This window comes from Euprymna scolopes, chromosome 1 (assembly GCF_053919585.1).
Source record: "Euprymna scolopes isolate OS-2025 chromosome 1, ASM5391958v1, whole genome shotgun sequence".
NCBI classification, from domain to species: Eukaryota; Metazoa; Mollusca; class Cephalopoda; order Sepiida; family Sepiolidae; genus Euprymna; species Euprymna scolopes.
Genome location: NC_136482.1, coordinates 95,217,372 through 95,234,694, shown reverse-complemented (window position 1 = coordinate 95,234,694; position 17,323 = coordinate 95,217,372). Strand labels below are relative to the sequence as shown.

The window sequence follows — 17,323 nt, the reverse complement described above, 5'->3', positions numbered from 1 at the left end:
ATACCTTAGAAAGCAGATATGAAAAAAAAAGTTTTCTTATGATTAAATAAATAAACCAAAAATTGAAAACTGCAAATGTGATAAGAATTCCTGTCCTGTTGATAGATATTATTTGTTTTTGCATCATTTTCAACAAGATGGATGATCTTTATTTTTTGTTTTAATTTTTGGTGCATTTCATGATCCCTATAAAAGTTTGTGTCATTTACTTAATCTGTCATGCTTAATTTTAATATAACATTTCCATAGGTCTGTCACATTTAAATTTGAAATAGCATTTATGTAGGTTTGTGACTTTTCGTAGATTTTTCAGGTTCAATGTCAGCATTTGTGATACAATTAATTCAGCTTTCATTGTTGTTTCTTGACTTTGACATGATTCACATGTTTACTTAACTTTTCACTTTATTTCATTTGTACTGTTGAATATTATCCCAACTCTCCTCACCTTTTGAAGTGAATCTGCTCAAAGGATGTGTAAATTTCAACAACATTTGGGTTATTAACTCTGCGTTAGTCACCTGGATGTTCCAAACATGGTTAGTCTCATTGGGTGTTTATACACCCCAATACAAAAATATTTATAGTGTTATTATTTTGTAAAAAATAGTCATCCTACTGGTTGAGGATACATCTACAGTCCCTGTTGAACAGTTTGAATCGCTTGTAGCTTGTTGATATTAAAATAATGCAATAAAATAAATTATAAAACTATGGAAAAATTTTGATGTAGATCACATTTATTTAAAAAAAATACCTACAGGATACACCAGTTTATGTTATTTTTTTAATATCTATGATTAACACAAAATGTTTCCACAAATTGAAAAAGCAAGAAAAATGAATGTGTACTCTCAAATTTCAATTTTTTTTTTTAATGAGATTTAAACCGTTGTTATAAAAAAATAGATTATTTAAAATTCATACGAATTTTTATCATTTAAATACTCCTGAATATTTTATTTTTATGAGTAAAAAATGACTATAACACTCTACCTGAGAGCTTATCGCTCAAACTTCTTGGCTAAACATTCACAGGCAACATGAATTGGATGAAATACATTGAAGACATTGTCAAGACTGCTGCAAAGAAGGTGGACTCTCTTTACTATGCTAGAGAGAGAGTATCCTATATGTCTACAAAACCATCATTTACCCATGCATGGAGTGTTATTGCTGCATATCGACTAATGCATCTACCACTAGTCTTTCACTCTTAGACAGGGTCCAAAAAAGAGTATCAAATCTAATGTCCTGCACTATCAACTAAGCTCCAACCTCTGTCCCCTGATGTCTCTGATGAACTCCTATCACTTGTATCCCTTTGATATACATGCTTCCAATTAACCTGACATGCAACAAAATCACACTCCTTCACTGTTGAGATCCCTAGATGCTGGAAAGTCTTTTACTCTAATAATTTCTTCCCGTGGACAACTAGACTTTTGAATTCCCTCCCTGTTTCTTTCTTATCTGATTGTACTTAAGTTTAAATGTAATGTGGACAGCTCTCCGTTTAACTCCCTATAAGTCTCTTATATGATCCTAAATGATAGCTCCTTACATCCAAGTGGCAATATATCTTGTTTGGGGGGTGAAACAGAGTAAAAAAAAAAAATAATAATAATAATTGAGCCTAGTCATTACTCTGTTGCTATATGTAAAACCTGATCCTAGTAACCTTGAAAGCTGAGGTATGCCTATGAGTCTGCAAATACAACGAGCACAAAAGTCAGATTGTGGTCTACACCGAACAGACACTTGCTAGTGAAAACGGATTAACTCGAAATAGGAAACTAAATTTCATTTGGCAGATATAATTTATTTCAATAATTTGCTGGAGATCGAAGAAGCTTTATGAAGCCCTCACTCCATAAAAATATCCAAATCTACATTACCTCCCACCACCTGTTAGGCAGACACCTCAATCTGATGCGGCATGATTGTAAATGATAAACGTCTGATGTGAATACTGTGTGACTCAATGATGGCAGAAGCCTTAATTTATTTCCCTTTTTACTTTTATTTGTCATTGCTTTCATGTTTAATAACTTAAATTTGCTTTTTGGAAATGTTCCAACAGATTGCTTTTTGCTTTGCATTGATTTTCCATTTATTTATTTCCTTTTTCTTTTTCAGTACATATCCTGAATTTTTACTAAAAAACAAAAAAGGCAAAATCTACCAACATGGACTCGAGGTAAGTAATATTTCTACAGATAAGCCAATGAGCATGCAGCTTAAAGCGGAATAGTATTTACTTTACTCAATAAATATTATTTAAATATATTACTTAGATATTGTATTACTATTTGCATATTTTTATGTTTTTCCTCATCTGAGTTATCATTTTCATAACGTTTTGGCTGTTGTATTCTCCCGCCTTCGTCAAATGTCTATTTTGATAACCTGCTATGAATTTTGCACCAAAACCTTCATTTTAATTCACTAATATAGATTGTTATCGTTCCATGTTCTGTGTCTTTTAGATATCTGGCATTGTTAATGTTTTCTTATGTACTTTCACCAGGGATTGAGTTCACAACTATTACCTAAAATATCTCTTATTTAACGCCTTTATCCAGTTTATCATGCGTCTAATAGTACATCTAGGAGGATTTTTTTTTTATTTCATCATATTAGGTTTTAAAAATCTCACAAAGATTTAAAAGATAAAAAGTATGACACATGTAATGAATGAAATTGCTTGAAAGGGTTTATTCTCAAATTCCTAGAAGCTTAAAGAGGGTTAGAGAGTACAGTTGTTGAAAAAAATGGTTGGGAAAATGTCGACAACCAAGATGAGGAAAACCGTCTGGAATACGTAAGCAATTTCAATAAATAGTATTCAACATTGTCTCCTGTTTTGTTGAGATTATACATGTGAAAATTTCTTACCAAAATTCAGGTAAAAATTCTGTCAGACTTAATCCACCGTACTCCCCCCCCCCTCTCTGTCTCTCTCTGTATTATGCATAATTTTGTAATAAATCTATATATCTATAAAAGTGAGAATGTGTGGGTGTGAGGGCACTTTTCAGCCTATATACTCAAAGAATTTTTGATCTAAAAACTTGAAATTTGATATATAGGATATTCAGACAGGTGAAAAACTTTTTAATCAGTTTTCATCCAGAAAAAAGAACAGCTAAGGGGTCAAAATTGAAAAATTGGTAAGTGGGGGTGGGGGTTAATCAAAATTTTATCTGTTTTCAACTGTTTCATAAGTGCTTTCTTATGTTAAAAATAAGTTTGTTTTGAAAACACTTTTTATAGATCATGTCAAGCTGATCTAATGGTTATTGTACTTGAATCTTTGCCTTTAGGTTTCAGTTTCAGCTTGAGTATTTTTTTTTTTTACTTACAAAGTGAACTGTTGAGAAAAAACATACTTGCATGCATATGTCTTAGTTTCTTTCCGTTTTTCTTTTTACTTATTTTTTAAGGAATTTAACGTTATGTTTAATACCGGGCAACACCGGGTACATCTAGAAATTTTATAAAATCAACAGTAGATTCTCTACAGTGCAATGTAGACTACAGTGTATTGTGAACTTAGTTACTGCGAGAGCTATGTGAAGCTTTCTCAAGGTGCATCACAATGTGTCTCTAGTTAGAGCAGGCAGTTAATCGATTTGATTGAAAAATGGGCTATTTTATTAATTTTGATGACAATAAAAATATGGGAGTGTGAAACATTCGGTGATCATCATTCAATCATGGGCAATGGTGGGTCATCTTGCTAGTAATCAATATTTTATTGGTTTTGCATTAATTATTGGTAAAATATAGTGGGTATATTTTGTTTAAAAATACAGTGAAAATTTTAGATCAACGTTCCAGTAAAAATTCTGTCAGACTTATTGATCTGGCATGTTCCCTCTCTGTCTCTCTCGGTATCGAGCATAATCTTGTAGGACATGATCAATGTTTTATTAATTGTTCTTGCATTAATTTATTGGATATCTCTTAATAATTATAAAACTCTGTGGACCATCCAGACATCCTAGCTTGCTTGCTTTAATTTTATTTTCAACGATCAAGTGATTCCATCTTTTAAAAAAGGGATGACAGGTGAATTTATATATGCGTATGGACGTGGCTCAGTCTAAGGAATGATGGTACCCAAGTCATATTTTTTTTTAGTTTTGATCTCCCTACCATATATTAGGTTCAATATAATAATCGATAGAGAATTGTCTTTATAATAATAAATATGTAATCTGCATGAATTAAAATATCATATTTAAGTATATCTTATGACCACGCAATGCCAGGCGGCCTGCTAGTTTTGTTTGAAAAAAAAAAACAAAAAAAAAAAACGACATAAACGCAATTGACTGTTATTTGTAATACTTGCTAGCTAGAGCTGTGTAATTTACACTTTTTTATTTCCCTTTCATTTGTGCTTGGGATATCCTTTTTTTTTTTTTTGTATTATTATTCATTTTTTATTTTATTTAAAAAAATTACTTTTTGTGTATTATCAACTCATTAGTAATATCTTTACATGTCATGGATGTGGCTATATTTTAAGGAAAAGATGTTAGACATTTTTTTGTAAATATTTTTCCAAAGTCTGCAGAGCATTTTTTTTTGTGTTGTAATAATTAAAAAAAAAAATGCATTTCTAAAAAATGTAAACAAATATTAACTCTGAAATGTTGAAAGTTTGAAAATAGAACTAAAAAGAAAAAGGTTAACAACATCAGACATAAATTAAAAAAAAAATGCTATTAGATATAAATTATTTTTTAGTATTTGGGTGAGTTTATTATTTCAAGTTGGGAGTTACAACCAGATGACAACGATCTTACTAACAGGAAGCAGTGTGTGTGTATATATATATATATATATATATATATATATATATATATATATATATAAATATAATCTATTGAACTGACAAATCTATATATCTATAAAAGTGAAAATGTGTGTGTGAGGACAATTCTCAACCTGTATACTCAATGAATTAGTGATCTACAGACTTGAAATTTAGTATATAGAGTAGTCAGACATGTGGAAAACTTTTTAATCACTTTTCATCCGGAAAAAGGGCTGCTAAGGGATCAAAATTGGAAAATTGGTATGTGGGGGGGGGTCATCATATTTTTATCTGTTTGTCAACTGTTTTATGATTGCACATGCATGAATCGTTCACATAACAGATTACTTATGTTAAGAATAAGTAGGTTTGAAAACACTTTGTACTTTAGGTTTTGGTTTCAATCTCAGCTCAAGTTTTTTTTTATACTTACAAGAAGTGGATTGTTTAGAAAAAGCATAATACTCACATGCACATGTCTCAGTTTCTGTATAAATTAAAATATAATATTTATGCATATTTTACAACCAGGCATCGCCGGGCAGCCTACTAGTATATTCATATATTTATTTTATCTTGTTTATAATTTCATTCTCTCTCTTTCTGCCCCAATATGAGTAAAATTAATACTCTAAACAGAATAGTCTTATACCAATGTCCTCTTACAAAGATTAAAATGAAGATATAATGTTACTAAACTTTATCTAGAATCCTCATTCCAATTTTGATCAAAATCGATTACATGGTTTTGATTCTAGAAAATGTCTAAAATTTAAGGCTTTACCTTAAAAAAGTCTTAAATTACAATTGTTTAATTAATCTCTAATGGACTATGGATCAAATCCAATGCAAATCTGAAATATTTGAATTTTCTAAATTGGATGTCGTACAGATATGCCCCCTAAAAACCCTTTCAAATATCTCCAAGAAACTGAAATTTGAGGAATTCATGTCTAATACCAATTATTAAAATTTTATCAAAATTGAAGGTATCTAAATTTTCATAGAGCTTCCTTTCAATCTTTGCTCCTTTTGCATAAATTAAACTAAATATAGCCTACATTACTTACCTTTGTGCCCAGCAGCTGTGCTCCAAAATTTTTATCTGGTGCTACCAGATCAGGTTGTCTGAAGATATCGGTTTCCTGACCTAAAATACACCAAGCATCGATATTGTTTTTTTTTCTTTTCCCCTTTACAAAAGTCAATGTTCTGCAATGTCATAAATAACAAATTTTACTTAACAAACAACTAAGTCAAACACCATGAATAAATATTTAGAAAATAAAAAAAAATTGAAGCATAAAAACTTAAAAAAAAAAAAAAATGACTGGATCCAGCATTAAATAACCTGAAAAGGGTTGACATGCTGTAAAACAAAACAACCAAAATTCATGATGATCGATTAATTAGTATAGAAGTGAATCCTATGTATTCAAATATAAACACTAGCCTGGGGAAGTAAATTAACTCAAAATCCCAACCCCATTGTTGAACTATTGAATTATTTGTTGCTTATGGTTGTCTGTTTTAAACGTAAACTCCATGAAGTTAATGTAAAATCATATTTTCAAAGCAGGTAATCTGGACTTCTGGTGGAAGTGTAATTAGTATACCCCTCTCCATTTTTTTTTTCTTACAAATGCAGTGTCACCAAATGAAAAAAAAAAAGACAGCAAAATAAAGAGCATGCCTTAAAAAGCTAAAATGTAGAAGAAAAAAAATGCATGAAATGTCTAATATCTAGAAAACAGTTTTTTCTATTAGAAGAGCATTACATTAAAAGAAAAAGATAACCTCATTGATAGTAATAAGGATATATAAAATTCTGAAGCAATATATTTGTTTGCAAAAAAAAAAAAAAAAGAAAAAATAGGACATGCAATATTGAGGCATCCCTTGCTGATGCATCATGAGCATCATTTTGTACCATCTCTTCTAAAAATTGCATCAGAGCTGGAATGATGCTCCTGATAGTTCTAAGAGCTGATTCTCTGCAAGCCCATCTTGTGTCCAATAGCTTCTCAAGTTACAAAGTGAATATTTGATTTGACACTTTCGTCTAAGACTAGATTTAGATAGTGGACATGGCAGTGTACATAGAGTGCCTTTGGGTTCTGTTTCTGGAGTCTGAACTGCAGTCCATTGCATATTCCACTCATATTTGTTGCCTCATCATATTCTTGTCCACGCATATCATCTATGTTCAGGTTATTTGTGTTAAGCATAAACATTACTAATTGAATATGTGTATGAAACGTTCTTTTATTTTGAAATCGTGTACAAATCTCACAACAAAAGAAACCTGTTTTGTATGTGATACATTAGTTGTTTCATCCATGAGGATAGAAAAGATCTTGCTCTTGTGAATTTCTTCTAATATTACTCATCTAACTGAAATGGCCAAAGCCTTGATCATATAATTCTGAGTCCTATTTGAAAGTAATGACACTTGCGGTCTTTTCAGTGTTTCTTGTTTTTTCTTTAAGTACAGCAAGATGTAGTTCAACCACACTATCATAATTGCTAAGCATTTCCACAAGTTCAAGAAAATTTCCTTGTTCAGCTGCTTCAAAAGCAATACCGAATGCTTGACTTTGGTATGGTTTGATGGAAAGGCTTCCAATCATGTAAGATTTTGAAGTAGCATGCTTGTTTATTTTCTCTAAAGCTGTCCTCCAATGGCTTATGTCCTCTGATTTCCAAGCTGCCTGGCCACATTAATTTCCTTCATTCAAAATGAAATGACAGCTGAAGCAAAACAGCATCTTTCTGAGGTGAATACCAAAAATTCCTTTCATACCATTTCTTCTGAAAAAAGGCACCCTTCTCAATTCTTGGGATATGAAATTACTGGTTGACATGGGTCATAATTATTGCAGAGTCTGATGAAAGACTCACTAATATGTATCTTATAATTAACAACATGGGCAGGATCATTTGGATGCTGTAATTCAGGTCACATGGAAAATTGCTCTTCAACTTCTGGCACTTCTGCTTTCATATCAATCTGAGGTTCCTGTGGAGCAAGTTCTTTATTGTTATTTTCATGGAAAGTGTTCGACTGAGCTTCAATCTATGGTCCCCCCTCGCCAAACTTTCACAAGAAACACTAGACTAGCTGAAAACATTATCAATAATTTTCCCCACTCTTTATCTGTGCCTAAACCTAAACATAGATTCCATGATCAAAGCTTCTTTCTTAGAACTGCACGCCTGTGGAATTGTCTTCCGTTTTCCTGCTTTCCAGCTGTCTATAATATGGTTGTCTTCAAGTCCAACGTGAACAAGTTTCTGATGAGCCGTTCCACTTAAGTTAACAAATTTACCGAACTTCCATTACTATTGATTACTATATTGTCCTTTTGACTACTTTACACTCTTTAACCCTTATCCTTGAGTGGCCGATCGGCCTTGATAAGTGGTGACGCCTATGTAAAAAAAAAAAAGAAAAAAAAGTCATCTACAATGTCAGCTTCTTAAACTATCCTTAGCTGTCGTAAATTGTCGCAAAACTCATAGCCTCTCCTAAAAATACTAACTCTATAATATATTTACTGATCATTTGCTTTCATTATTGCCAAACTTGATTAAAAATCCTATTTTAGCTTTCTTTTCTGTTTTTTGGTGAACAACTTCCTATACCTATGTTTTGCTGATAAACTTATTTCCTCTTTTTTGTTATCTTTTTTTACTTCCTAGCACTTGGGGGGTGGGGACGCCGATAGTATCATAATAGCAAGGCCGGAAGGATGAAATAATTATGGTACTACGAAGATATGTATACTATAAGATATCCTGTGGGTGGCAGAGGTAGGAGATTTGAGCATGATACTTGAGATTTGCATCTTAAACTTTACCATTATATTAAAATAACTTCCTAAAATCAACAGTAGATTCTCTACAGTGCAATGTAGACTGCAATGTATTGTGGACTAAGTCACTGCAGGGAAGCATGTGAGCTTTTTTCTGGTGCATCGCGGTGGGTTCCCAAATAGAGTAGACAATCAATCAATTTCATAAAAAAAATGGTTGATTATACCGATTGCGATGACAATTGTAAGTGTAGAACGTTTGTTGATTTTCATTCAATCTCAGACGACGTCAGGTCTCCCTTTTAGTGTGTTTGTGTGTATATATATATATATATATATATATATATATATATATATATATATATATATATATATAGGTCAGTGTTTGTTTGCATTATAGAAATGTTGTGTTAACAGAACATTTAAATAAGTTTTAGTCAGGGTTCAGTTTTTCACAGAATGTAGAGGCATTATTGAAATTTTCCTTTAATTCCAGTTGTGGTCACTAGGAGCAATATATATATATATATATATATATATATATATATATATATATATATATATACTGATTTGGAGTTTGTCTGACAAAATGTGCTTGTAAAATCCCTAGTTTGAATAGTGGTATGACATGATAACCCAAAGTTTTTTTATATAATTTTTTTTTTTTTCGATTCATTAACCTTATTAAAATAGAGCAAGAGTTAACAAAACTAAATAATGAAGATATTAATATTCCCGCATTCTCTATGTTAAAATCCAACCTTTGCTTGTGCTTATGAAGGAATCAAAGAGAAAACATTTAGTTAACTCACCTCGCTGTTTAAAAAAAAAAAAGAAAAAAAAAAAAGCGTAAGCTATAGTTTATATCTAAATCGAATTAAAATAAAATATTGCAACTGCACACACAATACTGGGTGGAACAATAAAATTGTCACCTTAAAGAAAACAACACTACAGTTTTATTTTAAAACTTTTATTGAAAAAATCAATTCAGTTAACGATTATGTAGTAGAGCTGACATCTGTTCAATCTAGCTGCCTTCAGCCTCAATCTCCATCTCTATATGGATCCGGAACCGGGAACATACCTTTTCCATAAGCACCAGTGGGAGCTTGGTGAATAATTGGCAGATGACTGTGATCAGATTGGCTTTGGTGCTATGTTGATGATGTTCTTAGCGTATAACCAAATGATGTAGTTCAGGTTAGGGAGGAGGGGAGTCCAGTTAGAGAAGGGTACAAAGTTATATCACTCCTTCTGAAGCTAAGGCTGAGTTTCTTCAGATTTGTGGGCCAGCGCCGTCCTGCTGTCACACGCAGGGTCTGCCAGCGCCTACCTGATTGCACCAGGGCATCACCACACTCTTCAGCACATCCAGGTATACTTTGGTATTGATTTTCAAGCCGACTTCAAAGATGTGAGGTAGTATGATGTGGCCCTCACTTGAAACCACACCAAAGACCATAACCGTGACTGGAAACTTTGTTGATCTGTGCCCTCAAGCGTTCAACCGTCCAGATTTGCATTTTGAGGGTGCTGGCAATGGTCCTGTTGTCATAACTTGGATTGGTAGAGAGCATGAGTTGTACAGCGACGCATCTCTGATCTCGCTTGTTGAACATTGTGTCACTCTCAGACATGATAGAAGGCTGATATATAGGTTAATATTCCAGCAATAATTTTATTTATTTTATTATTATTATTATGCTACAATTGAAACCTTGGTTTTGTTTATAAAGAAAAGAAAGAACAAACCTTTTTAAAGTCACCCTGCTAGTTTGTTTTTTTTCTTTTTTTTTAACAAGACGGTAAAATGATTGGTTTATGTTAAGAAGAAAAGCCTATATTTTGATACTATTTTTTATTTTTTTAATAAAGTTGAAAATAACAAACTTTTCTTAACAATATTATCATTCCTTCAAAATCTTTCATAGAAAGCGAACATTCATACTTTACAAAACTAATTTCGCTTAATATGTAAGCTATGTTTCTGCAAGGTGATAATCTCTTGCGCTCTACTCTTTAACATTTTAAAACACAAACATTTTACAAAGTGTCATAAACACCTCTAAAACACACGTTATAAAATTTACAAGAATAACTTTCATTGTTATAACTTACAAAGCTGTTAAAGCATTGTCTTAAGGGGAAATGCTTCCCAACACCCTGGAAAACTTCATCAGTATGCCTGTAATTAAAAATTCAGGTGATCACTCTTCTTCCTCTCAGTACAGATCAATCAGTCTTCTGTGCATCATAAGAAAGTTAGAATCTGTATTAAAAAGAGAAGTAGTCAACCACCTCAGCAAAAATAACCTCCTCAGTGACATGCAATATGGTTTCAATTTTTGCTAGATCTACAGCAGATGTGCTAACTGGTATATCTCCTAGAATTAGTGAATCTCTCAACGAGGGCTTCATTTCTAGTGTAATTGCTCTTGAGATATTAAAAGCTTTTGATAGGGTATGGCATAAAGGTCTATGCCACAAGATCTTCAGCTATGGTATATGAATATTCTTGCAGTCTAGAGAGAGAATACTGATGGTTCCATAGCTGTGCAGTTTACTTCTATGCCCACCCCCTCCCTCAAAAGATATTCCAGTTCATATAAATGATGAAAGTATCTCCGTTTTTCATTTGACTTTTTTTTTTTTTTTTTTTTTTGGAAGGTTCATTTTGAAAATTATTATGTAGCTAAATTATAGCCAGATGGTTGCACTAGGATCAAAACAACACAAGACAAGTTGTTGGTATAACTCAGTGTATGTGTATGTGTTCGTGTGTGTGTGTGTGTGTGTGATACTGCCCATCAGTGTAGAAAAGATCCCCAAATGTTGTCTGTGTTTAGCTGTCTGTCCATATCTGCTCTCACCTAACTCCGACTCCAGTCTCTCTCAGAGCTCCGAGCCACCAACTGTCGTCAACTGCCCCAAACTGAAAACTGCCTATAAATTAAGTTTGACTCCTAAATTTAATGACTGAAAATCGGAAATTCTATGCCCAGTCTTTTGTCTAAGAACGATTGATAAGCATAAAATGATTTGCCCTCTTTGCCATTCTCAGCTGATAACTCATCCCATTTCTGACCACCTTGATGATGAATCGTTTTTAACGCTTGTCATGGTATTTTTTTTTTACTCCAACAACTTTTTTTCCTTTTTTTTTTTTTTCGTTTTTTTTTTCTTTTTATGAATCGCATCTTAATGCTATGGGTGGGTGGGGGGTAGTCCACACAATTGCAAAATCATGTTATGATCTTACTTTAAAGGAGATAGATTTTTGAGTGCAGGATTACTATAGAAATGCTTATCTAGAAAATAGCTATGAGCAATAGTAACATTCAAAGGAAAATTTGGTGAAAAATGAAAGTTTCGATTCTGAATGTGAGAATGATTCTGATGTGATTAAAGACTGATATTCAATTACATGCTGTCAAGGTTTCAGTGGCATTTTGTGACTGATAGAGACTTGTCTTTAGATGAATGTATGATCATTTACAAAGCGGTATATCATCAAACACAAGCCAATATGCTGCAGCCTAAAGACATTTTTAATCACTGTTCACTATTATATAAAATTTTAATCTGATACATAAACATGTTTTTAGCACTTATTTATTTGAATACAGAATAAAGAGTAGGCTCGTGATTATGCTTCAGGATGTTAAGGTTCAAATTGTTAAAGCGTCAACAGAATCAATCACACTTTATATATCTTTTATTTATATATATATATATATATATATATATATAAATGTTTATTTTGTTTTTGTTTTTGCGATACGTTTTGAATGAATTCAATTGCTTGTATGAAAGTACATTTTTACCTAAATGCGAGTTGGGAATAATTTTCCCTTTTACCAATTTGGTACCCCCAAATGGGAGCGGCATATATATTGTTTTTTAAAATATAACTATTCACTGACACATGTTTCGTCGTCTACGACTCCTCAGATTCAGCCATTCTGATGTGTCGTAGATGACGAAACGCGTGTCAGTGGATAATTATATTTAAAAAAAAAACAAAACAATATATGTTTATATATTTATTTTATTTTATACTAAGTCAACACTTATTGTAAAAACAAAATTGAATCGTTGCTATTTTACCCATAGTTAGGAGTGAGGAGGGTAATTCCTACCTTTATCAACAATTTTAACATGTAAATAACCATATCTAGGTGGCATCCTTTAATCCCTAGACTATCACTGTCACAGTTTTTCCTTTGGAATTTTTTTCTTTAATTTTATTTTTAGAGGTTTCAAGTAAATACAATCACAAATAACGAGATACTTCAATTCCAAGGTTAGAGTTGGAAACTGTCTTTTGTATTAGAGTGAAAAACATCCTTTAGCAACTATAATTAAATCCAAAGGCATTAGGGTGTTTATAAGCAAACAGCGATTACAGGTTCGAAAGTTTGTTTCATAGATTAACATTCCTTGTCCTTTTATTTATTTAAAGGTTAGAATGAAATCTATTCAATGTAGGTATCCCAAACCAAAATTTTATTTTCATTATATCTAAAAAAAAATTCATGGTCATATAGATTTTTGTAAACCATAAAGAAAATCCCACTACCAACGGGGGTGGAGGAGTGCAAAGATGACATGGAAGTGCAACTTTGACTGTTCATATCAATTTCATTTCAATAGCTAATGTATTGAATCTTCTTAGTATGATTCATAACACATTAGAGATCAAGATAATTTTTTTTAATTATAAATTGATAAAACCACTCAATTGTGGACCATGTAAAAGCAGTGAAACAGACAATTTGGTAAAAAGGGCAAAAAAGGGTTTAAAAAAAATGAGTCAAAAGTATACGTTACTGAAATTGCTGTAAAAATGTAACCATTGGAGGAGGGAGAAGCTTAAAACTTTGCAACTTTACTAATTTTTGGGTGAGGAATTAAAAAAAAATGTTTGCTTTGTTTCTAGTAACAAAACTTTTTGCCACAGAAATATTTTTACTTTGGGGAATTTAAACTTGCCAAAAAAGGGCTGACAACAATAAGATTTAGAAATTTGTTATACAAAAAGTCACAAGTCATTTTTTTCAAGCATTGAAAAACTTTCAACTTAAAAGACAAGTAAACAAGTAAGATATTTTATAGGCAGAGGTCTTACTACAATTCCTTTCCTTATTGATTTTCTCTCAGAATTCTTTCATAAGCTTCTGCTATGGTAGATATATCGAGGACACTCCAAATCCTACCATCACTTGAAACTGGCATTACCTCAAACCCCCATCTGTAAACAAATGCTGACTCTATCTCTATCTGTGCAATGTCATCTGACAAAGGCCATCGAAAAAAAATCTTTTCTATCTTTGGTTTGCGATAAAAATTTTATTACAGTGCTGGATGCAGATATACTTCTACAGTTTATTGCCGAAAATGCAGACGCAATTTTTTTCATGCACCTGTCATTAAAATGTGAGGGAGAAATCAGAAGTTTAAACTATGACAGAAGCATGACATAAATAACAAAAAAATTAAACTAGATAATGATTTTTCGGTTTCGTTTAAATTAAATTTTTGTTGATCCTTTAAAGTTACTTTAATTCAAAAAAATGTTTCATTAAAATTATTTGCTCAAAAAAAAGGAAAAAAATTTTTCATAAAAATCCAATGTTGCTTTCATTACAAAATTGTTTTATTAAAATTATATTTTCTTACACAAACTTTTCAATAAATGTTTTTACAATTATATTTTGATAAATTTTTATACAGTAAATGTTTTGGTTTTCAAATGGTGCTCGCCCAGTTTAGACAATTATAAATGTCATTTTCATTTTCTGTTTTAATAATAAAAATATATATACGTTTTCATTAATTAAATTGAAACATTTTCAATTAAATAATTATGGATATATGTTCTCTTTCACTTTCTTTATTTACTTTTTTTCATAGTTCTTTCCGGAAGTAATTAATATCTAGTTTAATTTTTTTGTTATTTATTTCTAATTTCGGTCATAGTTTAAAATACTGATTTCTCCCTTGGATTTTAACGACAGGTGCGCGGAAAAATGCATGGCGTCTCCATTTTCGGCGATAAACTGTAGAAGTACTCTCTTGAAAATTATTAAATAAAGAAAAAAAAAATGATTTTTACAGTGAAATTAATTTTTTCATTTACGTGCCACATGCACATAACTTATATTTTCAGTTATTATTTTTTAAGTAATGTACAGTGTAATTAGAAAATAATTTAACAAAATCATCAAATTTATCAAAAACGCTTGATAGAACATAAACAAAACCAATGCACATTTTTACGTGAAATTAATTTTTTTTTATTTACACATGACTTGTTGCATGTAACTTAATACTTAGCTATATTTTGTTAATTTTTTTTTTTTTAAGTAATATAACTGTACAGTCTAATAAAAAAAAATTAACAAAATGTTAGATATATCAAAAACATAAGAGAATTAAATAAGTAAACAAAAAAATGAGGCACATTTTTTAAAATAAAAAAAAAAAAAAATTTCCGTCACATGCAACTAAAAATGGTTTGGGTTTAAAATGTACCCAGTTTAATTTTTAAAAGATAATTTAACAATGCTGAAGTTTATCCAACCGAAAGAAGATAAAGCAAAGAACATATGAAAGTTTGAAAGAAGATATATAAAATAAACAACTGACATTATTTTTTAAATTGTAAGTTTTTATTTCTTTTATTGACGCACTAAAAATATTATCTCAAACAATAACTTTCTATAATTTTTAAATAAACAAAAACAAACTTATCTAAGAATTTTGATATATCCATAGTGAAACAAGTTGTTTGTTTACGTTATCGCTAGGTGTGCTGCTCGTTTGTGCTGACAGTTGATTTTTGTGATGATACTTCTTACTTCCGTCACTTGGGATTAAGTTGTAAATCTTGATATGTAGGTACAGTCACTTTTAGTAGTGGCGCTCCTTGATTTATGAGCGTAGTAATATGACACTAACAGATTATTAAAGAGGAGACATTTCTCCGGGTGCGAACTTCCGGAATTTTTTCAACTGAATTTCTTTCATATTTCTTTCATTGAAGTTTTCAAGTTCGATTTTTTTGTGTGAAAAACAACTTAAAACCCTTTTTTAAGCTCACCATATTGATAAGTGACCTTTTTCTTCAAAATGATACTATTTTTTTATACCTAGAAACTCACAATATTGCGCGCACCAAATTTGAAAAACACCAACATTTTTTTTTTTTTTTTCAATAAAAAAATAAAGTGGCGTTCATCAAAATTAGTGACATAACTTGAAGTAGTCTGGGAAAAAAAACTATTAAAGACACAAGAAAAAAAATTATATATCTATAAAGCAAAAAGATTAAATTTTATTTAAATCAAAACTTTATCAAAATAACCCAAAAAATAAACGAGATATCGCAAGTTGAAGTTAGGGGAAATTTAACTTTATTTACCAGTTTTCGCATTCTAAACTAGGCTAGTTTGGGATACCTATTCAGTGGGTATTTTCTAGAAACGAAAATCTTATAGAAATGATACTTGAAGTAAATAGAAAATTTGTCAAAATTTTTAGAAACATATAAGGTTTAACATATATCATTGATGAACCTATATTTCTTTAAATGAAGTCTTTCTTTATCTAATTCTCTTGAGCTATAAAATAGTTTTTATTGCTGATAATGATTGTAAATAGGGGATTTCCACTGACTATTATTCTTGTATATTGATCACTAATCTTAAACACCTTTGTTCAACAGGAGTCCATTCGAAATAATAGCATAGTATTATTAAAGAAAATGGGTATAAAAAAATAGAAATAATTGCTTTTTTATAATCTACTTAATGGGTTAAATAAGCTATCTATATATATATATATCTATAAAAGTGAGAATGTATGTGTGTGAGGACAGCTCTCAACTTATATACTCAACAAATTTTTGATCTGCAAATTTGAAATTAGTATATATGGTATTCAGACATGTGGAAAACTTTTTAATCGGTTTTCATCCGGAAAAAAAATGCTGCTAAGAAGTCAAAATTGAAAATTGGTATATGGGAATCATCAGATTTTTATCTGTTTGTCAACTGTTTTACGACTGTCCATGCACGAATTGTTCACATGACCGTTTCCTTATGTTAAGAATAAGTTGGTTTGAAAACACTTTTTATATATCGTAGCAATCTGGCCTCATGATTATTGTACTTGGCTCACTGTCTTTAGGTTTTGGTTTCGATCTAAGCTTGAGTTTTTTTGCTTACAAGACATGGACTATTTAGAAAAAAACATAATATTCACTTGCACATATCTGTTGCTTTCCATTTTATTTTATTTTTTAACATTACATTTAATACCGGGCAATGTTTAGTACATCTGCTAGTTTACAATAAAATAGAAATGAATGGAATAGCCAAATCCACCCCAAAAATGTTTATTTGGTCACGTGTTTTTCATTTCCATAAATTTGAGGTAATACATTTTGAATGATTTTACAAATTTTGTTTGCTTAAGTAATATCTTATTTTTCTATATTATACTTCTCTTAGTCTGTACGTTTGGCTGTTCGACTTTTTCTCAAAAACTACTAGGCATATCTGGCTGAAATTTTGTAGGGACTTTTGTTATAATAAGTTACAGCAAATTAAGTATTAAGGTATCCATTTGATGCACTGTTAGGGATTAACAGGGATTCGTATTTAATGCAATAATG

At 31.0% G+C, this 17,323-nt stretch overlaps 1 protein-coding gene across 1 annotated transcript in view; it reads left to right on the top strand.

Moving 5' to 3' along the window:
* Positions 1-17,323, top strand: part of LOC145252212 (uncharacterized) — a 157,584-nt gene that overhangs the window by 32,989 nt on the left and 107,272 nt on the right. The window contains exon 2 of the mRNA XM_080111718.1: positions 2,140-2,200. Within this exon, the coding sequence (XP_079967844.1) occupies positions 2,190-2,200 (11 nt within the window). The 5' untranslated portion in view covers positions 2,140-2,189. The remainder of the gene's footprint in view (positions 1-2,139; positions 2,201-17,323) is intronic.